General features: G+C 34.7%; 1 protein-coding gene across 1 annotated transcript in view; it reads left to right on the top strand.

Annotated features, from left to right (window-relative positions):
• Positions 1 to 18,308, top strand: part of LOC128998076 (mothers against decapentaplegic homolog 3) — a 29,307-nt gene extending 10,999 nt beyond the window's left edge. Inside the window, exons 4-8 of the mRNA XM_054424063.1 lie at positions 5,386 to 5,631; positions 7,009 to 7,383; positions 8,243 to 8,387; positions 12,140 to 12,272; positions 14,257 to 18,308. Coding sequence (XP_054280038.1) covers positions 5,386 to 5,631; positions 7,009 to 7,383; positions 8,243 to 8,387; positions 12,140 to 12,263 — 890 coding nt within the window. The 3' untranslated portion in view covers positions 12,264 to 12,272; positions 14,257 to 18,308. The remainder of the gene's footprint in view (positions 1 to 5,385; positions 5,632 to 7,008; positions 7,384 to 8,242; positions 8,388 to 12,139; positions 12,273 to 14,256) is intronic.
• The last annotated feature ends 7,683 nt before the right edge of the window (positions 18,309 to 25,991 follow it).

Raw genomic sequence — 25,991 nt, 5'->3', positions numbered from 1 at the left:
TCATTATTTGGTTGTGGATGGTCTTGCGCTAAGCGGATTTGGTTCTCCACCAGCTTTCTAGGGTAACCCCTTTTTATGAATGCGTCAGATATTTTGTTATTGAACTTGTTTAATTCATCATCGTTGCTGCAGATCCTTTTGCCCCTGATGGCTTGACTGAACGGGATGGATCTTTTGGTGTTCTTTGGGTGGTTGCTGTTAAAATGTAAATACTGTAGATGGTTGGTAGGCTTGAAGTGTACACCGGTTTGTATGAGTCCATCTTGAATATTTATTTCTAGGTCCAGGAAAACTATTGTTGATGTTGAGATGTTGCTGGTGAATTTAAGGGAACTGAAACTGTTAAGGCTGTCAATAAACTGTTTTAAGGAGTCTGAGCCTGAGGTCCACAAGATAAAAATATCGTCTATAAACCGGAACCAACACAAAGGTTGTACTTTTTGTGATTGTAGGAAACACTTTTCGAGTTTCCCCATGAACAGATTTGCGTAGGATGGGGCCATCCTCGTACCCATGGCAGTGCCTTTAGTTTGTAAATAGTTTCTACCTTCAAATTGAAAATTGTTTTTTTCTAGAATGAACTTAGCCATGTTCAGTAGGAAAGAAGTTGAGGGCTTAGTGTTTTTGGGGCGTTGGTCCAGGAAAAATTCTATAGCCGCTAGTCCATGTGTAAGGGGGATGTTAGTGTACAGGGAAGTTACATCTATGGTAGCCAAAATCGTCTCAGGAGGAAGAGGTGTTGGTATGGTAGTCAGCCGTTCTAAGAAGTGGTTGGTGTCTTTAACATGTGAAGGCAATTCTCTGACAAAAGGTTGCAGGTGAGAATCTATATATGCCGAGATTCTTTCCGTGGCAGAATTGCAACTGGCAACTATAGGTCGGCCAGGGGGTGGAAAAACGTTTTTGTGTATCTTGGGCAGTATGTAAAATTGAGGAGTAGAGGGGTTGTCGTTTATGAGTAGTCTTATTGATTCGGGGGATATATTTTGGAGAGGTGCTTCTTTAACGAGCCACTGTGTGAGTTCAGTATTAAAATCTTTGGTTGGGTTTTCATCAATCTCTTTGTAGGTGTCTTTGTCGGATAACTGTTAGTAGGCTTCAACAGTGTAATCTTGTTTGTTCATAATTACAGTGGTGGATCCTTTGTCAGCTGGTAGTATCATAATGTTTCTATTATTTTTCAAGGATTTTAGAGCTGTTCTTTCTCCTGGAGTCAGATTGTCGTTTTTTGGCAGTTTCTTCAAGAAGTTTGGGTCTGTGACAGTTTGCATAATGAAGTTTATGTACAGTTCAATCGGATGATCAGGCGGTAGAGGCGGTGGATCCCAGTTGGAAGGCGGTTTAAACTTCATGAGAGAATCATCGGGTTGGGGTTGGTTTTTTAGGGCGTTTGGAAATTGATGTGTGTGGTACTGTATTCTAAGATTTCTCGCAAATGTGAAAATGTCCTGTCCTAAACTGAAAGGGTCCAATGTGTGAGTAGGAGTAAAGGTTAGGCCTTTAGAGAGCACTGATGTTTCATCCTCCGACAACTCATGCGAAGAGATGTTCATAACCGATTGATCGGAAATGGTAGTTTTAGGGACGGTGTTGCTGTCTGTTTCATCTTCTTTCACTGTGGGCTTTCTGTAGGGGACTTTTGGTAGTAAAGGTAATTGTCCTGTGGGAATCGGAAGATTAAAAATTGTGGCAAGGCTAGGCTTGTCTCCTATCAAAGGTGCGTTTTTTTGGTTTGGAGGTGAACAGTTAGCTTCAATGAATCCCTCATTTCTTAATTTCAACAAGCATAGTTTAGACAGTTTTTTTAGTTTATTCTTTGCTAGATTCTCCTGTAGCTGGTTAGCTTTTTTAACTGTACTGGTCATTTCAGAGATTAGATTAGGGAAATTCGTTATAAGAAGATGGTTGACTGCTTTTAGGCTATTGAGTAATTTGTGTTGTTCAGTTTTGTAGTTTCTCAATGTAATTCTTGTGGCTTCAATGGAGTTTGTTTTGTAAAGTTCTATAAGTTCAGGCCACATGTATTTAGGGGAGCTAGACAAAGGTGGTTTGGAGGTTAGGCCTAGAGGGGCTAGGCCTAGATTAAGGCAAGCTTCCAGAAATAACACATGTGTATTGACTTTGGCCAAATGAAAGGCATCATTCTTCATTTGTTTAATCCAAGATTTGGCAAGAAACATTGTGAAAAGGAATAGGAAAGATGGATAGATAAAAAGGAACACAATAAGGAAGAGAGAAAATGAGTGTTGTTTCAGTTTGAGGTTAAGGGTGTAGCATAGAGCACAAGGGCCTAGATTTTTTAGGATTTTTTGAGAGGATAGCAGGCTTACCTGAATGGGAAAGAGTCCAAACTGGCACAGGAAACACAAAACATAACTTTACACTATATACACAAAACATTAGAATATTTCACTGTCACTGACAGCATTTTCAACTAAGGAAGAGAGAGTTTTTTAGATGTCCAAAATGGTGGCCACTGGCCAGTGAGTTGTTGAGTCAGTGTTGCCAATAGTAGAATTCAAAAAACACATTTTCAGTTTATCTTATATGCACTATATATATATGAATAAATATGTAAGCCTGCTAGTTGGGTTGGATTTTGAAGTGGAGTGGGTTAAATGAAAGGTATTATCTAAGGTTTAGGTTTGGGGGTTGTCTAGACTTAGTAAACCATTGGTAGGACAGTTCCCATCTTCTAAGTTGTGACTGGTTACATTGAGGAGGTAGTGATTTGACTATTTTGGTTGTAAAGCAGTCATTGAAACTAGGGTTGTTGTGGCTCTGGGCATGTTGTACAACTGGTTTGTCTTTGTATCCAGTAGATACATCTTGTCTATGGCCATTCATCCTGGTTCTGAGGCTATTGGTGGATAGGCCTACATACTGTGCCTCACATTTGTTACATTGTAGTTGGTAGATAATGTTCTTCGTTTCACAAGTGTTGAAGCCTCGGATGTTGTAGTTTTCTTTGGTTGTGGAACTGGAAAATGTTCCAACCAAAGATTTTAATACTGAACTCACACAGTGGCTCGTTAAAGAAGCACCTCTCCAAAATATATCCCCCGAATCAATAAGACTACTCATAAACGACAACCCCTCTACTCCTCAATTTTACATACTGCCCAAGATACACAAAAACGTTTTTCCACCCCCTGGCCGACCTATAGTTGCCAGTTGCAATTCTGCCACGGAAAGAATCTCGGCATATATAGATTCTCACCTGCAACCTTTTGTCAGAGAATTGCCTTCACATGTTAAAGACACCAACCACTTCTTAGAACGGCTGACTACCATACCAACACCTCTTCCTCCTGAGACGATTTTGGCTACCATAGATGTAACTTCCCTGTACACTAACATCCCCCTTACACATGGACTAGCGGCTATAGAATTTTTCCTGGACCAACGCCCCAAAAACACTAAGCCCTCAACTTCTTTCCTACTGAACATGGCTAAGTTCATTCTAGAAAAAAACAATTTTCAATTTGAAGGTAGAAACTATTTACAAACTAAAGGCACTGCCATGGGTACGAGGATGGCCCCATCCTACGCAAATCTGTTCATGGGGAAACTCGAAAAGTGTTTCCTACAATCACAAAAAGTACAACCTTTGTGTTGGTTCCGGTTTATAGACGATATTTTTATCTTGTGGACCTCAGGCTCAGACTCCTTAAAACAGTTTATTGACAGCCTTAACAGTTTCAGTTCCCTTAAATTCACCAGCAACATCTCAACATCAACAATAGTTTTCCTGGACCTAGAAATAAATATTCAAGATGGACTCATACAAACCGGTGTACACTTCAAGCCTACCAACCATCTACAGTATTTACATTTTAACAGCAACCACCCAAAGAACACCAAAAGATCCATCCCGTTCAGTCAAGCCATCAGGGGCAAAAGGATCTGCAGCAACGATGATGAATTAAACAAGTTCAATAACAAAATATCTGACGCATTCATAAAAAGGGGTTACCCTAGAAAGCTGGTGGAGAACCAAATCCGCTTAGCGCAAGACCATCCACAACCAAATAATGAAAAACGAAATAGCAAAAACATTGCTCTTGTCACGGACTACCACCAAGGACTACATTCATTGAATGGCATTTTAAAAGAGGGCTTCAAAATCCTCAAGGCCTCCAACCACACCATCAATTTTTTGAAAGATCCACCAAACATTGTTTTTAGACAACCACCCAATCTCCGAAAAATACTAGTCCACCCAAAAGTTCCTGACCCGGCCAACAACAACCCAAACAACGCACGCCCTAACGGTTCATATCCCTGTGATAACAAGAGATGTAAAACATGTGAAATAAATCAACCCAGCCAAACATTTTCCAGTTCCACAACCAAAGAAAACTACAACATCCGAGGCTTCAACACTTGTGAAACGAAGAACATTATCTACCAACTACAATGTAACAAATGTGAGGCACAGTATGTAGGCCTATCCACCAATAGCCTCAGAACCAGGATGAATGGCCATAGACAAGATGTATCTACTGGATACAAAGACAAACCAGTTGTACAACATGCCCAGAGCCACAACAACCCTAGTTTCAATGACTGCTTTACAACCAAAATAGTCAAATCACTACCTCCTCAATGTAACCAGTCACAACTTAGAAGATGGGAACTGTCCTACCAATGGTTTACTAAGTCTAGACAACCCCCAAACCTAAACCTTAGATAATACCTTTCATTTAACCCACTCCACTTCAAAATCCAACCCAACTAGCAGGCTTACATATTTATTCATATATATATAGTGCATATAAGATAAACTGAAAATGTGTTTTTTGAATTCTACTATTGGCAACACTGACTCAACAACTCACTGGCCAGTGGCCACCATTTTGGACATCTAAAAAACTCTCTCTTCCTTAGTTGAAAATGCTGTCAGTGACAGTGAAATATTCTAATGTTTTGTGTATATAGTGTAAAGTTATGTTTTGTGTTTCCTGTGCCAGTTTGGACTCTTTCCCATTCAGGTAAGCCTGCTATCCTCTCAAAAAATCCTAAAAAATCTAGGCCCTTGTGCTCTATGCTACACCCTTAACCTCAATGATAAACTTAGTTGTAAATAGTGATTTGTTGGTACTTAAAGGTTAAAAGTGATTCTCGCTACCACCTGTACGAAGAACCGACGTAAAAATGTCACTACGGATAATTAAGTAGGCCTACGTACCAATAGGGGATGGGCCTATTGATATTACAATCCAGCGAAAGCAACGCAATAGTGGTATGTCGAAAGCAAAATCAACACATGGGAAAAGCGATTTTAGCAGCATCTCTGTTACGATCACAATGACATCGGACATCGTAAAGATCACCTGAGATCTATGTATCTTAATGCAGTATTATCACATTATCTTTTTGCAGTTCTCCCTGCTATTCTGGTCCCTCGGGTGAACGGAGAGTCCAGCGTAGACAGCCTGGGTGTGGGTGGTGCTGTAGAGTTGGTAGAACACATTGCGTCTCCTCCCACCAACACATCAGCTCCACCCCTGTCTCACCCACTCACCACCTTCGCCCTGGAGCCAACAACCAACCGCCCTCCCACCGAGACCCCTCCCCCTGGGTACATGTCAGAGGATGGAGACAACATGGATCATAATGACAACCTAAGTAAATACATTTGACAAACGAGTAGAAACTAAATACCTAAAGCACTTTGTAACTTTTGACAAAATAAAAATAAAAAAATAGGAAACATTCTTGTCTTCCTATTTTGGTGATTTAAACCAATGTTTAAGAATTTACAATTGAGTTGTACGCTATTTAAGAACAGTTAATGAAAGGTAGAACCAGACATAGTGAAGATTGTGAAACACAGTGGGGACTATTTGCCTGAAGTCTGGGAGACCACAACTAATTATGTTCAAATTATCGGTACTTACCTAATATACCAACCAGACCTAATAATTATAACCTAACCTAACGATGGGTAGGTTGGATTCGGTTAGGAATATTTTGCTAATTAAACTAATTGAAATATTTGGAAGTCGATTTATCGGTGTGGTCAGTATATACAGTGTGTAAATTAAGTATCGAAACAAATCTGTATTTTTTAAACCGTAATAGGTGAAATATCTACCTCGGGTTTGCGTCGCTGTATTTCTTTTGACAAACCCTTCAAAATGAGGGGTCTTTCAATAGAGGTTGCTATTGGAAAAAAATAAGTCACCTCTACCATATCACTACTTACTACTACTTAGGCGGGTTAAACAATTTTTTTGGTGAAAAAAGTTGCGGAACCTTTGTTAACAATCAATGCCAAAAACAGAATATTTCTAAGGTTTAAAAAATACAGATTCGTTTCGATACTGAATTTACACACTGCATAATAGATAGCCCTAAGTAAGCACCAAATTTAAATTATCTAATATTAACACAGATTGCAAAAGTAGAGTTTTAAAATGGTACACATAACATGTTATTGTTGCTATCTTAGCCTAGGCTAATAAAATAGGTATTTTATTAAACTATTGGCTTTTTTCTGTATGATATGAGATATAACTGGCTTAGGTTTAGGTTAGCCGTCATATTCGGCTGCCTTGGTGGCCTAACAGACAAAGCAGTGTATTAATTGGAATGTAAAGGTTTTATTGAGGATTATTTTTGGCAAATGGATGCCATGGAGGTTTTTAAAAAAAGCTCAACCGGACTCCAATCTCCAGACTGTTGTCCAGAACCAGGGCTGCACCCCAGTATTAACGTGATGAATTTTAACTTATTGGCCATCTTCTGTGGTTGAAGGACAGTGATGTAGACTTTAGTTTTAGATTGATGAAGGAATATTCCACACAGACTTGTATTGTTAATTAGCTTGACTCAAAGATGTGTTACTACGTCACATATTCAAAACATCAGCCAGCATTTTCGCCTGTCCGCTGATACAAATATTTCTCATCTCCTGAAGATCAAGAGTCAGCAAGTTTGACTCAAATAAATTTACAGTGAGGCGCATATTTGGTCACTACTACAGAGTGTTATGTTTTGTAGGCATGAGCCCAAGCCCAGCATTAGACCCACAGCCAGTCATGTACTGCGAGCCAGTATTCTGGTGTTCCATCAGCTACTACGAACTCAACACCAGGGTAGGAGAAACCTTTCACGCTTCGCAGCCTTCTATCTCAGTCGATGGATTCACAGATCCTAGCAACTCGGAGAGGTTCTGCCTCGGTCTTCTGTCTAACGTCAACCGCAACACAGTAGTCGAGCAGATTCGTAGACATATCGGCAAGGGGGTCAGGCTCTATTACATTGGTGGCGAAGTGTTTGCCGAGTGTCTTAGTGACTCTTCTATCTTCGTGCAATCCCCTAACTGCAACCAACGTTACGGCTGGCATCCGGCGACAGTCTGTAAAATCCCTCCAGGTAAATAAATCAAAATATCACTTATTTTGCATATGAATTTACATATTAGTAATATGTATATGTATATACCGTATACTATGATATTACCTCATTTAAACTCTGTACAAAATTACAATACTATTTAGTTCTGTAAATATTATAATTATTTTTTGGTAAAAACACTTTAAAAATTTAATTAAGTAAACTTAATTCCTTTAGAGGAAAATGTATTCCTGTGTGTGGAAGAGAGTCATTTTATTTTTGGAGATGAAATGATTTTACATTTGTAGATGAAAAAGGGTTTTGAAACGTGATAGGTGGTTGATATGACATTATTTGAAAACTGGACAAACGGTAGACTCCTCCCCCCTCCCACGTTCTTTCCCCAAAAAAATAACCGACCTCCTTCCTAATATACACACACACTTGCAAACACACATACATACTCACTGCTTCCTCGTCCCAACACCAACAAGCCTATGTGTACTTACTGTAATATCCGCAATATTAAAAATAAGAATAATCTAAGTTACTAACATTTACGTATCCACAGTTCTAACAGTAGTCTAACTAAATAAAACAATTTAACTGCAAACAATTGTTTATTATAACGAGTAAAAGAAAAAGAAAAAAGTCTACTTGGCTTTAGTTTTTATATAAGATGAGAAAGCAAGGTAAATTATGGAATGATCAAATGACACACAGTTCTAAAACTAGATTCTAGACTTGTGTCCCACTGCACACAATTGTAATTTGTGTTGTGAATCGTGTGCTTTCAGCTGACAGGAACTCTCCCATAAGTTAGTTGTGTATCCATTCCTTCTTCCTTAATGTGTTTCTAAAACTAATAATCTGCATACTAACAGTAAAATGATTGTAGGTTGTAATCTAAAGATTTTCAACAACCAAGAGTTTGCTGCTCTTCTGTCCCAGTCCGTGAGTCAGGGTTTTGAAGCAGTCTACCAACTCACTAGGATGTGCACCATTAGAATGTCCTTTGTCAAAGGCTGGGGCGCAGAATACAGGTAAATCTAGATACAATTAAGGAATTTGCAAGTTTGATAAGCCAAACCATATTCCATAGGATTCAATTCTTCTCTTATTCAATAGATTAAAAGTTGGGGCGCCATCAAGATTCTTGTCAGTTGTCTATTGAGCCTGATGATGATTGGAGTTTACCATCAAAATCATTCACCACTTACTTTTATTTATATTTACCATCTTGTAATAAAACAGTGTAAATATGTGTTTTATAAGTGTTATAAGAAAAATGTTAATTTACTACCTGTTTTCAATAGCTTGGTAAATTTAACAATGTGTTTATCAAAAACTTTGTAAGCTATTTTTACCTACTAAAATACACATTTATACCAATTTTGAATTTTCTATATTGAAAAATGCCCAAGATATAAAATAATTCTAAAAAATCACAAACAGACCGACAAACAGAAATCTAGGCATTTTAGACCCATACTTATATTACATTTTATGTTTGTCTTAGCCCAAGGAACAAGTCCACAAAATATGTACAGACAATTTGGAAACACCCTGTATACAGGGTGAGTTTTAATTGTCCCCCCCCCCAACTTTTTTCTACATTTTTTTAAATATCAATCTCAGACCACTTCCAAACATTGTTGGGTAGTAAGTACTTCATTTTGACAAGGTGGTGATTTCCGGCCGCCATCTTGGATCCGCCATATTGGATGCAAAATTTTTTTTTCAAATGTAAAGGTGGGGTTGTGACCCATTATTTCAAACTACATTTTTACCCTGATTACAATGCCGCAAACTGTTTTAAAAAATATTGATTCATTCTAAAGTTATGAGGGACTTTTATTTATGAAATATTGCAATTTTTTTGTAAAAAATGTCAATATTTAAAAATAAAAAAATGAAAATGAAAAACGGATCATGGAATTAAGTTCAGCTTAAAAAAGTAGTTTGAAATGATGGGTCACAACACCCCCTTCATATTTAAAATAATTTATCACATTTCAAAATGGCGGATCCAAGATGGCGGCCGAAAAAAATACATCAGTCATAACCAAGTGAAAATAGGTCAACAATTACTGGTAGTGTATACTTACCTTTATCTAGCACTATTTTGAGATTATGGTCTTAGTTTGTACATGCACAATGTTAAAATGGGCTAAAAATAAAGTTTTAAAAAGCCCTCATAACTTTAGAATGAATCAAGATTTTTTTAAAAAGGTTGCGGCATTGTAATCAGGGTAAAAATGTAGTTCGAAATAATGGGTCACAACCCCACCTTTACATTTGAAAAAAAAATTTTGCATCCAATATGGCGGATCCAAGATGGCGGCCGGAAATGACCACCTTGTCAAAATGAAGTACTTACTACCCAACAATGTTTGGAAGTGGTCTGGGATTGATATTTGAAAATACCCCCGCCGCAGCAAACCTGCCGTCTAAGCGAATTTCCATTTGTCCGAATTGATTTCCAATTGATCTATTTAAATAACATTATTAGGTTTAACGAGTACCTAGGTTTGCTGCTACAAGGAAACTAATAAAGTAGTGTGTTTTTAGTAAAATATTGATAGCTTACTATAAAATAAATAAATTTGCCAACTTTGATCAAAATATATCCATAAACAAGCAAACTACAACATTTTACAATATTCTCCATAAGAATAACATGGGAATTTTAAATTTACCATTTTTTTTAGTTTTCTCCGTAACCAATAACCGTACAAAAACACTTGGATATACTGAATTGTTTGTTTTTTTAAGCTCTTTAAGAAGGTTTAGAGAAAAATTGGGAAATTTTGTGTTTTGAGGGTAAAAAGTGAGAAAAACCCATTTTTACCCCATAAAACCCCCCATAAAACCCTGTTCCCATGGTCCGATCATGCTGGATCGCGAACTCATTCAAGTTTATCCCGCCTTACACCTTCAAACCAAATGTCATCAAAATCGGATAAAAATTACTCAAGTTATCGTGTTCACGGACACATATATATATATATAAATCTATATATATACCTATATATATATATATATATATATATATATACATATATAAAAATTTGAACGAATGGTGTTTTTGGCCTCTGGGGACATTAAAATGAAAAAGTAAATCGGTCCCGGGCCTAAGTCTTACCATGAGACCTACGGTAATAGCTACTTCCCTATAGGGAAATTCGCTAAAATGTAGAAAAAAGTTGGGGGGGGGGACAATTAAAACTCACCCTGTATATATAAATATAATATATATATGAATTTGAATGGATCGGTCCCGGGTCCAGGTCTCACCATGAGTACTACGGTAATAGCTTATTCCCTATAGGTATTGGAAATTCGCCAAAATGGGGTCTATCAGTAAAAATATCTTTGTTATGATACTATTGTTCCGTGCATAGTTTATTTGTCGTTTTAAGTAGTTTGATGATTTTTTCATGTTTTAAGAGCCTTTTTACCATTTTTACATTTTTTTCAATATATTTAATGTGGAACCATATTTAAACATTAGTTTTTAAAAAATACTAAAAATAAAGGAGCTAATTAGAGTAAACCGGCATGATGTCACCTTAAACCTGCCTCCTACCAGGTCTGAGTTGGAGACCAAACACAATTAATTGTTCTTTGGGCTCGGACCAGCTCTTTTGAGCTCGGACTTGACTCGTGAACCCACCGAGACTAATGATTGAAAGCCGGGACTATGTGTAATTGGATTCGTGAGCACAACTTTTAAAACCAGGTTTTATCCCTGCACTTATTGTGTGGAGCCTATCAGTTTGATCCGCGGCTTTTTATAGTCTCTAGCTTGTGAACCCGATTTTTAAGTTGCCGCGCAAATACCGGTTATTTCTGGATTTTGGGCTCAGACTACGATAAACCCGAGCTCGTGAACCGCCTCTAAGGGACCCAGTACTGAATCCTGAAGTATACCCCATTTCAATGTTTTTTCTTGATGGATTTTTCCATTGGTAAAAACTATTTGCATACGGTTTTGTAAATAGAATGAGAAACAACTATGAAGTGAACCAGAAAACCGAAGATGATTTAATTTGTTTAAAAGAATATCAAAGCCAACACAGTCAAAAGCCTTACTCAGGTCACAAAAGGTGGCCTGAGCATAGGTTCTGGCTTCAAAAGACCGGAGGATTTCTCTTATTAGGTCGTCCAAAGAATTATATGTGGATAGACCTTTTCCAAAACCATATTGGGATGGGTTAAAGAGGTTATTTTGTTCAAAAAACTCGCTTACTTGCTCACACCCCAAAACTTGCATAATTGAATAATTGAAATTGGACAGAAACTTTCTGGTTATACTACTTAAAATACTACTTAAAACACACAAGACTCTGGTACAGTAGACTCCCTCTAATCTGAACTCCTCTGGATAACATGATGTCTGGTTAAACCGACATCTCCTCAAACTCGTTCAACTAAAGCACCCCATGGGAAACGGGAATCATTCACAAACTAACCCAATATTTTACTTAAATTTGGAAGAGCATTGCATTTAGTTGTGATCACTGGTCTCAAATCTTTTCCATGAGGAAAGTTGTTTCAATACCGCCCACTTCCTGGCGATCCAGTCCAGTCAAACCAATGTGCTGATAAAAGTTGTCGGGCTGAAGAGACATCACTTTTGCTGAGTGTAGTCAGGTTAAATTGATGTCCCATTACAAGGTGTCTGGATAAAGGAGTCTATTGTACTTCTAGTTACAGCACAGCAGGGGAGTGATCAAGTACACTCACAACTAAAAATTCCAAAGCATTGCTCAACTATTGTGTGTTGCTGCAGGAGGCAAACAGTTACGTCAACGCCTTGCTGGATAGAACTTCACCTCAACGGTCCACTACAGTGGCTAGACAGAGTTCTAACTCAGATGGGCTCACCGCGTCTGCCGTGCAGCTCCATGTCCTAATTTCGTAAGGTAAGAATAACAAGTTTACCTTAAGAATAAGAATTTCATCCTTCCAAGAATAATTGTATACTTAAGTCAAAATCAAACAAAAACAAGCTATAACGTGGGGTCGTACATAGCTACCAGTCACTCGCAGATCAAGTTAAGAAAACTACTCTTTGCTTGAACAACAATGTGCTAGTAAGTAAGATTTTGGAAAGTCTGGGATTCATTTAGGATATGAATGTTTTGATGGACCAAAACAGGCTTAAGTCAATGATTATTTGGCTTTTGATAAATGATCCTGGCCAAAGAAACAGCTGATTGTAGTCTCTAACAGATCTATTCAAGTCATCTCACTCCATTATACAATTATCCTGCATGCCAACAGACATCCTTAATGCCTCTGTTTTAGTGAAATTATTAAGTTTTAGTTTTCTTAATAGTGTTTGTAGATTTTAAATGTAATTTTTCTCAGTAAGTGCTATATTCAGGGCCTGATTAAGGGTCTAGTCGCCAGTAGGCTGACGTTTTTCTCGCCCCCTCCTCCCTTACACTACCCCTCCTCTCCGCTACCACTTTCAAAATTTCAAAGAACGAATACTAATACTGAATTCAAAATTAAAAATGGCCAAAGGCATTATACTAATACTCAGTTTATTTAAAGATTTTAAAAAAATTTTTTAAAAATTATCATAAATAATTAATGTATGGTTTGATTAGGAACTTTTAAAATAGTAACAAATCGGTTGTTCAAGGAATGTAAAACTTTTTTATTTAAAATAATGTATTTATTTTACATTTTATTAAACATATGATTGTATTAAATCAAAAATAGACCTAACCTAAAATATAAAAAAAAACCAAACAATAATATGCGTACTTTCTAAATTAACTCTGTTAATCACCTAGGCCTAAACCAATTTTATTAGGACCTTTAGATGGAATTACTTAGTTTACAGCATTTATCTGTATTTATCTGCAACAAAAAGTATCGTTAAATGTTTTTACAAATCAATTATTACTATAAACTAGCTGTAACCCACGGGCTTCACCCCGTTTGACTTCATGAGTATTAATAAAACTATTGATTGGTTAAGTTAAGCTGAGATAAACAAATAAGTACAGCTGAGGTATTTTTAACATTAGGTATATGGAAAGTTCCCTTTAGAAAGGAATTACGACCTTAAAGGGCAATTTATGAAATAATGGATAGTTTTGCGCAAGGTTTCTCGTCATTACGAATATTTTAAGTATATGGTTTATGGGGGTGTGACTTTTAGTTTTCTCAAAAGTTCATGGGTACTTTGGGCTTTATATATGGATATAATGATTATGAAAATCTGCCGAACCACGGCCGCCTTTAACTCCAGGCCGCGGCCTTCGAACTGGCAACGTCGCAAGTGGTGTTGTAACAGCTGATTTTTTTGGAAGCAACTAATGGTAATTGTGTATTTACGAAAGATTGATTACTGGACTATGACAATATTGACTCCGCTTTAAAATGTACAGATATAGATTTTAATTCATATTGTTTCAATTTTCAATTATGTATGTTTTATTTTTAATATTTTAATAAATTTATGTTCATAAATTAAAAATTAAATCAATAAAGTGCGAATTAATGAGCTGATGTCACCTGTCTGCAATGTTATCTTATGGGACGTCTGTCACTGAACAACACCACTTGCGATGTTGCCAATTCTACCAGGCCGCGGCCTGTAGTTAAAGGCGGCCGTGGCCGAACGCACCCTTCCCCACCTCCTTTCCTATCTGCGCGAATCCTTTTTTGGAATAAAACATTTTTTACGCCCCCGGTCCCAACTTTAAGTCTTAGCTGTCTGGCGCCCCCCTAAAACACTTGGCTGACTGGTGCCCTAGGCTCCAGCCTAATTAGCCTAATGGGTAATCAGGCCCTGGCTATATTTGAGTTACTTGCTGTCGTGTATCGACGTTGCAACTGCAGCCTTAGAAAGAACGATGGTTTTATGACTAATTATGCTGCACCTTTCAGGATGCTGTTCAGAAGCAGTAGCGGTCTGAAGTTTATCATGTGCCAATTTACTGATGTTAATCCAACCGAGACTGAAAAGCACAAACTGTATCTGCAAGTTAATTGATGCTAGACATTGTCTAAAACATAACTCAAAACTCATATCTGTAATATTTATGAATTTTAAACTTAAAATTCAAGTCAGTGTTTTAGGTACATAATTTTGAAAGTTAATGTCTGTGACATAGGTACATAATTATAAAAGTTACTGTCAGTGTTATATGTACATAATTTTAAAGTTACAGTCAGTGTTTTACGTACATAATTTTGAAATCAGTCAGTGATATAGATACATAATTTTGTTTGTTTTTACTTGTAGTATAAAAAGTCAGTTATTGACACTCGCTGTAGGGATAAGGTTTAACCTTGGTAGCGAGATAGAAGTTGAGAATTGTTTTATTTGAAAAAGATATTATTTTCTGGCAAAACTCGTGACTCACAGGAGAAAGACAATTTCCAAATAAGCAATAATCATGCAATTTAAAGCTTTAAACATGCATCTGCTCCATTCATCTGGATTGCCAATTATCCAGATAAGCTTTTTTAAGGGAATTAAATAAATCAACTCAGTTTGTAAAGTTAAGTCCATTGTAGTTTTTTTCCAGTTTGCTGTGATCAGTTACATATTTTCATGGATGCCAATTTTGTCCATCAACCTATTGTAGTTGTATTAATCGGTAGGTGATTAGTTATCTGCTTAGCGCCACTGACTTAGATACTTTTTCTTTAAAACTACTTTTTCTTTAAAACTCACATTATCTGGATTTTTGACGATCTGGATGGAATACGGATTCAGATGATTGAAGTTCTGCTGTATAATTGTTTGATGAAAATAATGTTGAGAAGGAAGGTGTCAAAAACTTTAAATGCACAATTAAAGTTTCTTCTTATATCTCTCTTCGTACAGACATAAACATAGACGGTCTGTCTATGGGAAATAAGAATTGCTATTCAACGGTTAGTGGTGCATCGAATGCACCTGGTAAATCTAAATGGGTTGTAAGTTTTAAGCTAATTTTGATTATTGATTGAGCTTAGTGTTTTATTGCAAAACTACTTGCCCTAAGTTTTTGCATCATGAGCTTGTATGAATAAAAATAAAAATATGATTGCATCGTGTCGGGAGCAGACTTGAACATATTCAGCCACCATGCTCTCAGGAATGCAAAGTTGTAAATAGTCTTTCTCCATGTAGCCTACTGACATTACTCTTCTATTAATTTGATATTTTTAAATTTTTTATAATTTTTTACAGAGTTTTGTTTATTTGCTGTGAAAGTCATATAAGGATTTTAAACATACATTGTACTATTCTTCCTCATACCTCAAAATTATGCAAAAAAGTCAAAATAATTTGAATAACAATAAAGAAGTTTCTCAAGACATATTTTGAGTTGATAGTTGAAGTTAATAGTCAGAAAATGTATAAATACCATACTGATGGATATTCCTCTCTCTATCTTTGTAAAATTTGTTTGCTTGAAAGTCTTACATCTTTCAAATTTTTTACTGTGTATATTAATATCTATGTAAATGAAAAGAAATCTTGAAATTGGGAAAACTGGCCTGGCAGGTTTCGCTATCAGATTTAAAGTGGATAAAAACATTGAATGTTTGTCAAATAGTACATACGGGTACTCGATTATGTACATAGAATATTGCAGAGCAGTTATTCTTATATGTATTGTGTTGTTTCATAACTTTGTGTTGAAAACTTTATATTGATATTAATTTTTTGTAATACAGGTTGTAAAAACCCTTGTGAGGAATGGCAGCTTAAATTTACATTTCTCAGTATAGTGTGTACGTAAAAAATAATTTCATATGTCAACCGAAGAATGACATATGAAATAGAAAGTTTTCCTAGTAGTAAACTTTTCAAATTGAATTGATTGATTCGATTGATACTTTAGTACTGCTTCCACAAGTGAAAGTAGAATTACTAAAAACTTTTTTACTTGATATCCGCTTGTTTTTATACACAAATAGCCATAAAAAAGTTCTTTATTTTTATAGTTAGACATTTGTATAGATTAGTTACGGTTTATTTTCTGCCTCACTGCCAAATCCGCATTGTGTTCTAGTTGTAATCAAATAAAATATGTACTAATATTTAGCATTTGGTAGTTTTTAAAATCCAAACATAAACGTCTTTAAATACTGTACTATGAATTTCCACACAGCTTTGCAGTTCAAACATTTCCCTCACTCAAAAGTTTAGCTTGGAGAGAACAAACATTTTGTATCTTAATTTGTTAGTTAGTGTTACCTAGTTATTATATTTTTATTGTAGCTAAATTAAACGAAAGGTTGTATTTTATTTCCCAAACAGTTCTGGTTTACAATAGTCCAACACCAATTTAGTTTTAAATTCAAAGAATTCGTCCTGTAGACTATATTGTTTTTCTATTAACTTATGGGGGTATCATACGCAAACAAATAATTTTTTATGATTTTTTATTTTTGGTTTCAAATTTAAGCCTGTTACTTCCTGAACAAAATGACACCTTATTTATGGTTCCAGCAATTTTGGTACCAGTTTTATATAAAAGCATGAATTATAACCTTAAAAAATTCAGGTTGAAAGCTCTAGCGGTTCATAAGCAAATGACATTAAGGTTGCTAATTTTACATTGTTACCATAGGGCGTATGATGCTCCCTTAAACAAATTTAATCACCAAGCTTTTACATATTTTCACATATTTTGTCACTTAGCTTTACTCATTTGAAGCTAGTAAAGAGCCAATTGCCTATATGCTAGGGAATACCTTATTTATTGATTTTTGCTTGTAAATTGATGGGAAAGAAAGAAGTATCTAAGTCAAATATTATCTTACAACAATATATACTGTATGTATATTATGTACTGTGATTAGATAATCTATATTGTATCGTTTAATCCTTATTTAGGCATGTTACTATAATTTAAACTAAATCGCATGGATGGGTTCTTTAAGATTATCTACCGGTCCTTGGACCTGGTAGATCTTTTATCTTAGGTGTCCATGAATGGTGAAAAAGTATACATAATAATCTTAATGGGCTATCCCAGAAGGGCGTTAAAAACATTTAAGTAAACAAAGTCAGAGAAACCTGAATTTTTTACTCTTTTTCAGAAACTAATTATGTTTAAAATGATGGAGACCTATACAGTGACCCTAAATTAAAATTGTGTATGCTAAGTCAACAATATTTTATTTAACTCCTTGGTAGTTTAAAGTGATCTTCATTTTAATTTTAAACAAGAACAGGAACAAGAAAATGTTCACTACAGTATAAGTTTTTAGTATAGATATTACATAATCCCATAAATTTGGTAACTTACATAATTCATAGGTCAAAAATATATTTGAAAGCACTTAATGGCAAAGACTTGACACTACAGTGCAATATTGGAATTAGTATTAATTATACTGCATCATAACAAACTTTGGAAAGGCTAAGTGTGATTCGGGTCGATAAAATGTAGTCCCTTTTTAGGTTTATTTGTTATGAGGATGGAAATATTTATTTCTATTGAACTTTACATAGGTGTGATGTTTGAAATTGATTGCTTTAATCCCTGTTAAATTTGTAATATTATTTATAGATCTTGAAGCATACATTCTTTTCACAGACGTGTGATCCTGGAGATTGGTCTGTTACGTTATTGGGTTGTTTGAATATTCTGTTTATTCCTAGATAGTTTTAAAGAGAATCATGCTTTAAATATTCATAAGGTAGATTATGAAAGGGTAAAACCTGTATGAAAAAGTTCCCCCTATTTTTGAGTAATGTTATAAAATTAACTGTTGAATGCTCAGAATGTTTCTGATGAAACAGTTGAAATGCTTTTGTAAACACCCTAGAATCCCTCCCATAAACTTAATTGTAAACTTTTATCAACGTACCTCGAGAATATATTTGTTCTCGGGCATTTTCAGAGCGTTCTGTATTTTCAATAGATAACTGTATATAATTTGTAATCAGTGTGGTGGCATTGTTTGTGAAAGAATAATTTTTTCATCGCTAATTGTTGGTTTTAGTTTTTCACCTGTATCCCCATTATAACATTATTATTGGTATTTCTTTGAACTCCATGGATTATGTATTGATTTAACTATCATGTTATAGTATAGATACAACATTTAAATTTAAAAACAAGTTTTTTATCTGGGCACACACGCAGTAAGGATAAAGTAAATTTAGCAAAATGCCTGATTTGAGGGCCAACTGACAATGTTTCTCGTAGTAAATGAGAATTAGAAGTTTTGGTGTAATTTGACCACTTTTCCGTCTTAAGCCATTTTAGGGAAGTTCCTCTCGACTTAAATGGCCAGCTCTGCTGGTTAGCTAAAAAACAAAAACAAAATCCTGAAAGAAAACAAAAATTATTACAAATGGACAATGGACATGTGTTCACAAAATTTTCGCTCAAGCAGAGTAAGGTAATAGAAAATGCCTGTAATAGTTCTCTAAATAACATAAACTCTCGCCATCATCGAAATTTAACTTCAAACAAAGGGCATTTGATTTTTTTATAAATTAACTCTAGAACTGCTTGATTGCTCATTTTACTTACATTAATGCTCATTAACTGATAGACTTACGTTAAACATGAATGTAAAGTTAAAGATGTTGCCTATCCTGGTAACTCTATCTTTTTTTTTTTTTTTTTTTTTTTGTTAGCGTTATTGAGTTCTTGTTTCATTATCTGTTGACTTGCAAATTCAAGGTTATTTATAAACAAATAAAAACTGTTCTACTAATATGAAATTTGCAACAAACGATACTTATTTTCAAAAAGTATAAAAAGTTCAAATAAACTTTATAACCTGAACTTAAAATACAATTTATGTTGTATTTTGTATATGACCCCTAAGAAATATACATAGCATGATAATTTTTTGTACAGTTTATAAAGAAGTTATAAATTAAGGTTGAGTCTTATTACTATACAAATAACATAATAATACTCACTGTTTCCTTCTGAAAAAATTACAGTATAAACGATATAGTATAATTTTTTTAAATAATATTTTTTTATTAATTTTTTAAATTAATGATGCAAACTGCAGTAAAATATGCTTGCATTTTAGCGAATCCAACTGGGGTTCCAGGGTTAAATTAAATATTCTGTTTCTGACTGCAGACCTTTAGCCACAGACTACAGAATATGTAATGCTTAATAATTTGTAAGGTTTACTCTATAGTCTGTGCTTTAGCATTGAATGATTATAATGTTTTCTAAACTTGTTATCATTCAATCCAGATTCAGTCTTTTCCCATTTATAATCTTTTACTCCATTAAAGTCTTTTAAATTTTTAAAATAAAAATGTTCAGCTAAGTTATGGAGTTTTTAACTGTTTCACCTTTGCCATATTCATATTTGTTTAGAGAAGCACTTTTAGTAGAACATTTATTTAGGCCTACATGATAATAATTCAAATGATGTTTAATAATAATTAATACTAATACATAGATCACGGAAAAATATTCAGGATGAAGTAGGTTCCCTAATAAGTTTAGAAAACGCTGCTATATACTGTTAAAATAAAGAGAATGTATTTAGTGCCTGCACAGAGAACCCAGGTTGCTCACTTTACGGTAGTGCCTGTAGTTCTTTAATACCTAGTGTTAAACACACATGTGCGCATGTAATATTCAAGATAGTGAAGGATTAAATAATCTTACTTTACTGGGAAGTATTAATTACATTGACTTAAACAATATTTTAATTAAAATTTTCTAATTTTTATTTATTTTAAAAACTATTTTAGCAATTTTTATAATAACAAGATGAAAAAGTGTGATTGGGCAAATTAATTAGGAAATAATACACAGTAGTTTGATTATCTTTAGCTCAAATTTTAATGTTATAAGGCTTGCCAGGTTATATATTCGTTAGGACTACAGAGTTTTTAACTTAAATTGGAAAACTCAAAATAATTTATTTTTATTTTTAAATTTTCTTTACCCAGACGATTTGCGAACTAGTAACCCGCCCTAGATCCTAATTACATAGGCGTACTTCATTATTCGACTTAAAACAACCTTTTTATTTAGAATGTCTCGATAAGAAGATCCTCGATAACAAGTGTCATTTTTAAATCCCCTAGAATTAATTTTACCCCTAATTACATGCCATTGCAAACCGCAATAAGAAGACAACCTTGATAACAAGTCTTATTTTATAATCCCAATGAGAGTCTTGTTATCAAGGTTCTACTGTATATGTTCATTTGATATTTACCATTTCTAGTAGTTTGGACGAATAAGTACCTATGTCTGATTAATTGGTTGAACGTGTTATAAAAATAGTTCCAAGCAATAAACAATAGGTTTGGAATTGTATTACTGTGTTACTTACATACAAAATACTATTCCAATAATTTAGATTTTTCAAGATAAATTCTCGTGGTTTTCACGGACTAACGATTGCATACAAAATTATGTAAGTCAATATAAGTTGTTTTCTAATGAATCAATAAGAAAAGCAGTTCTCTTCAAATATGCCGCACTTTAAACTTAGAAGTGCACTAAATGGTGTAAGTGGACATTTATATACTTCAATTCGATGACAACGACCTACTATAAATTTACAGGAAAACTTTCTTTTTTTGAAACTTAAAAAATAGAAAAGGGGAAACATTGTTTTGGATCAGATCTTGAATTTTGAGATTTAATATGAGGTTAAGCAATATCTAGTGAAAACGTTTATTTACTAACAACGATGTTCCTGTAAAAGGTATAATGAACATCTGATTTTCCCATGCTCCCAATCCAATCAGTTCTGTCTCCATTATACAGTTCCACTATACAGTTTATTTATATTATTAAAATCAGCTGTTTTTATTGTTCAATAATAGAAAGGTGAACAGAATTAGTATATTACGTTTTGAAGTCCTGAAAATAGGTGTTTACCGGACGAGTGTGGTCGTTCCCGTGCGAGACGAAGTCGAGTACGGGATTACCATACGAGTCCGGTAAACACATTTTGGACGAGTGACGTACGATATTTTACGCCTTACTACTAAATCCGTACAAATCCTTATATATTATCACCGACTAAAGGACTATAACAATCACTAGTCATTTATGTTTTTGTTTATAACCACTCATTGCCACCTAAATACAGTATAATCGGCTGATTGGTGTCCGGTAAAACTCATTGCAGTACAGTAGTACGCAATGAAACCCCGTTTGAATAAGCTGGCGGCAAACAGCTGTTTTCTGGACTAAATCCTTGCGTGGGAAGTTCGTCAAAATAATGTAGTGTGGCGTAATAGTATATTACGTTACTAGTCCTGATAATAAGTGTTTACCGGACGAGTGTGGTCGTTCCCGTGCGAGACGAAGTCGAGTACGGGATTACCATACGAGTCCGGTACACACATTTTGGACGAGTTACGTACGATAGTTTACGCCATACTAATAAATCTGTACAAATCCTTATATATTTCCACCAACTAAAGGTCTACAAATTACTAGTCATAACCTCTAAGAGAGGTTATGTTTTTGTTTATAACCATTCATTGCCACCTAAATACAGTATAATCAGCTGATTGGTGTCCGGTAAAACTCATTGTAGTACAGTAGTACGCAATGAAACCCCATTTGAATAAGCTGGCGGCAAACAGCTGTTTTCTGGACTAAATCCTTGCGTGGGAAGTTCGTCAAAATAATGTAGTGCGGCGTAAAACATAAGAAGTTGTCAACTCTTTAAACTGTGCTCACAAATGAAACTTGAGCGCGCACTGGAAAATGCCACTTTCGGTACAAGTAATTAAATACTATTCTTTTTGAAGATACTTTTAGAACCCCTCCCAGTTCCAATAAGGTTCGAAGTTTTTAATGTAGTCTTATAGTATGTTTTCTTGGTTATCACAACTATTTGTTCTACAGTTTTTAAATCACGGGATAGTAGAACATTCACTCTAACATTTTAGGCTCAATGTTTTGTGAATCCTTCATTTTTGTCATGTTTTTGTCATTTTTCATACCATCATATTGTTGTACACCATATCTTTCAATTACTCTAGATTATAGCTTGGGAAAATTGCTTCTTTGGTATAAGCTGTTATTGAAATAGCTACTTTCGTACGTGGTGATGAAAAGCACTTTTTTCAAAGGAGATTGTAATTTACTGATCTTACCCTTGTATTTTCCATTAAAAGTTACACGAAACATTTTCAGACCTTTTAAATAGCGAATGAGGAAAACAATGGTTTCGTCACCACTATGGCCCAGTGACTACTTTTTGTCGATATTATGTCAGCTCTCCAGTTGGGCGAGATTTCGAATTCGAAGGCCGGTGTTTAAGTAGGATGGCCTTTATGTCTGCTTAAAAGCTAATGTGTGTAAGTTTAACTGAACATTGTCGAATTTTGTATAGTGTGTACTCATAGTTTTTTTTCTTACTCTATTATTATCAATAATATTTTGAGAACATCTTCACCCAGCGGGTATGCAAGATGAGTCAAAAATGGAATGAGATTGTTTATTAAACTCAAACTACAACAGTTGAATTAATCTCCAAAACATTTACATTGGAATTTTAATTTTACCGTTTTTTCCGTAACCATCTAGCGCATGATAAGGGCTCAATAGTACTAAATTGTATTTTTTAAGGTCTGAATAATAGCTTAAAAAGAAATTCCAAAATTTCATATTTTGAGGATAGATCGGAAAACCAATTTTTACCCCATAAAACCCTCTAGAACGATTTCCATAAAACATGTGTATAGGGGTAGGCTTACAATTAAACAAGGCTTTGGAGTGCAAGACATTAAAACTGGCTAATGGTACTCAGTTTGTTTGCTGTTTTGTCTGAAGAAAACATACTCCTAATTCGTTAAATTAATACTGATTGCTAAAACTGATTGTTTCTTAGAATGATTAATGAGTTTTACACTTTGCTATTTAATACAAGCTATACAGCTAGGAATCTGGTAGGCATCAATAATGTAAAGCGTGGCTTTAAGAGCCCCTCCCCCCCCCCCCAAAAAAGTAATTGGTAGTTGTTGTAAATTAACTAAATATCTTTGAAAATAGGCGCGTGCATAATTCTATATGCAGTTTCATCATGGAAATTACATTAAAAACCCAACAAGTGAAACCTTTTTCCAATTATACTCTTATATTATGTTATAGTCCTTAAAGGTTTGAACGTTTATTTTTCATTTTTTGAAATTTAGATTTTTAATAGGGATTTTCCTATAAAACCCCATAAAATAACAGAAAAATCGGATTTTCTCGAAAATAACCCAAACGATTTTCTAAAAAAAATGAGTATGTTATAGTCCTTTAACTTCTGAACAAAATGGTACAAATCCCATTGCCGTAAAAATTACGGTTCAAAAGTTATTGTAACTTATGTTATTTTCCAATAAAAACCCATATAACACCAAAAAAATTGGATTTTTGGAGAAAATCTGGTTTTGATCAAAATTAATGGTCCTTATAATTCTAAAAAAATAGTACAACACCCCATTGCTGTAACAATTAAGGTTCAAAAGTTATTGCAACTTTTTCTCACCGCTTAACCACGATAAAGGTTGTTGACGAGCTTATGGGAGAAAGTATCAGAATGCTGATACCGTTTATTACCCTAGTTTCAATTTTGTTGATTTGGTACGTGCAAAAGCGTTACTAATAATGAAAATACAAATTACTACATACAAGTGTTGTGGAGAAAATTCTTGGTTTTACTTAGTCGTTAACACGATAACTTGAGTAATTTTGGCCCGATTTTGATGAAATTTTTCATGAACGGCTGGATACACTTGAATGAGTTTGCAAACCATCAAGAGTGTGTAATGGAAACTGAGTTTTATAGAATTTTTAAATCTTTCAAAATTTGGTCTTTTAAAATGTTTACACTTGAACGAAGGAAATGACCAGTTTTAATCTAATCCATAATACTGAGCTCTAAATCAAATATTTTTGTACATTGATGCGTTGATGTAAAATTAAAAAGAAAGATTAAGAAGAAAATTCAATTAAAAAACTATGCGTTTAAAATTCCTATGTTATTTTTATTGGTAAAATGTAAACTGTTTGGTTTGCTTTTTTATGGAAATTTGTTCATAATATTTGACAAATCTATTTATTTCATCCTATAATATTAACATTATATAAAAACAAACACTTTTTTCACCTCCATAGCATAAATATTACTTGTTTATGGAAATATTTTATTAAAATTCCAATCAGAATAATTTATTGAAATTCACTTAGTCTACATGTTTACTGCGTCGGGGTATTTTATTTATAAACAACAAATCTGTTAGAACTAGACATTGGGTGACCCAACAATTTGCAGGATTTGCTGTTGGAGTCAATATTAATTACCAAAATTGCGTAGTACAAATATCTAAAGGGACGTTCTGGTCTGATAGCCGCTATAGATTGGCTCGACCTCGACCGCGATTAAGTCATACGCGTGCGCCAAGTTCAAGAATACCATTGGCGATGGATGCGCAGCGAAAGTGGCAAGTCAGTGTCGGTGACCTATATTGCGCAAGTCTGTTCCACGCGCAACTCCCCTCCACGCGTGTTAACCTGGGTTTTACCGACTTCTGAATTTCATTCGTTTTTGAGTGAAGAACCTCCGAAGACCTTGCATTCTGCGCCTCCTCCACGTGTGCAGACCCAGGTGAATACCCTCGTCCTGTGTTGGTCAAAGTGCAGACCTTCTGGTCTGGGGGTTCAGGTTCAAGTCCCACCAATCACCAATGGATTTGGGCTATGTAGTGGCATGATCCGGTACTTTCGGGTTGACATTAGACTGGCCCACCTAACTAGAAAACGAAAAGAAATTATCAAACTTTATCTGTTTTTGGGAACTTATTTTAACCTCCGTCCAGGCCTCCTTTACAGTTACAGCAGATGTTATATGAACAGACAGTGGAAGCATTGATGAGAAAAATTCCCCCGCAGCAGAAAACCTGTATTCTACGCAAATTTCCATTTGTCTGATTGGATTTCAAATAAAATATTTCCTTGAACATGTCATATGTATACTATTTTTAAATTAATTAATGTTTAATGAATACTTAGGTGTGCTGCTTCAGGAAGGAAAAAGTGTTTTTTTATATAAAACGTTGATAACATAGTATGATATAAATACATTTAATCAAACTATATATATATCAACAAGCAAAAAATACTACAGTTTTTCTCTTAAATGTTTTCTCTATAGGAAATTTTAAATGCACGTTTTTTTAAAACTTTTCGCCGTAACCCTTAATTTTGTACAACGATGCTTAAATATAAACAAAGTGGGCTTCCTTGCACTGATTATAGCACGCAAAGTAGCGAATTGCTGGATTTACTTTCTTTTGTCGCACTTATTTTCTTTTGTTTACTCATTTTTTTGGTACACTCCAGTATTTTAACCAAACAACACAAAACAGTGTGCTTTTGTTAGGCACGTAATACTTGTACGCTTGAAAATAAGCTGGGAAAGATATTACGACTACGATCAGCTGGTATGCAGCTATTCCAATTTCGTCCCACGCTTGGATTTAATCTAACCTAAAAACGTGTTGTATAGTGTTTGAAATACTAATTATCTATATTATTTATAGTAACTGTAGGAAAAATATAATGTGTATGCAAGTGCAAAGTGCCACTTCGCACACTATTTATACAAATAAATATTTCTAAACAATATCATCAGCCCAAATATATTATGCCAGAAAAATAAGAGGT

The sequence above is a fragment of the Macrosteles quadrilineatus genome, unplaced genomic scaffold (assembly GCF_028750875.1).
Source record: "Macrosteles quadrilineatus isolate MER2022 unplaced genomic scaffold, UCM_ALF_1.0 Scaffold_7__1_contigs__length_78375512, whole genome shotgun sequence".
In the NCBI taxonomy this organism is placed as follows: Eukaryota; Metazoa; Arthropoda; class Insecta; order Hemiptera; family Cicadellidae; genus Macrosteles; species Macrosteles quadrilineatus.
The sequence above is the reverse complement of the archived record's forward strand: the minus strand, read 5'-3'. Positions and strand labels throughout refer to the sequence as shown.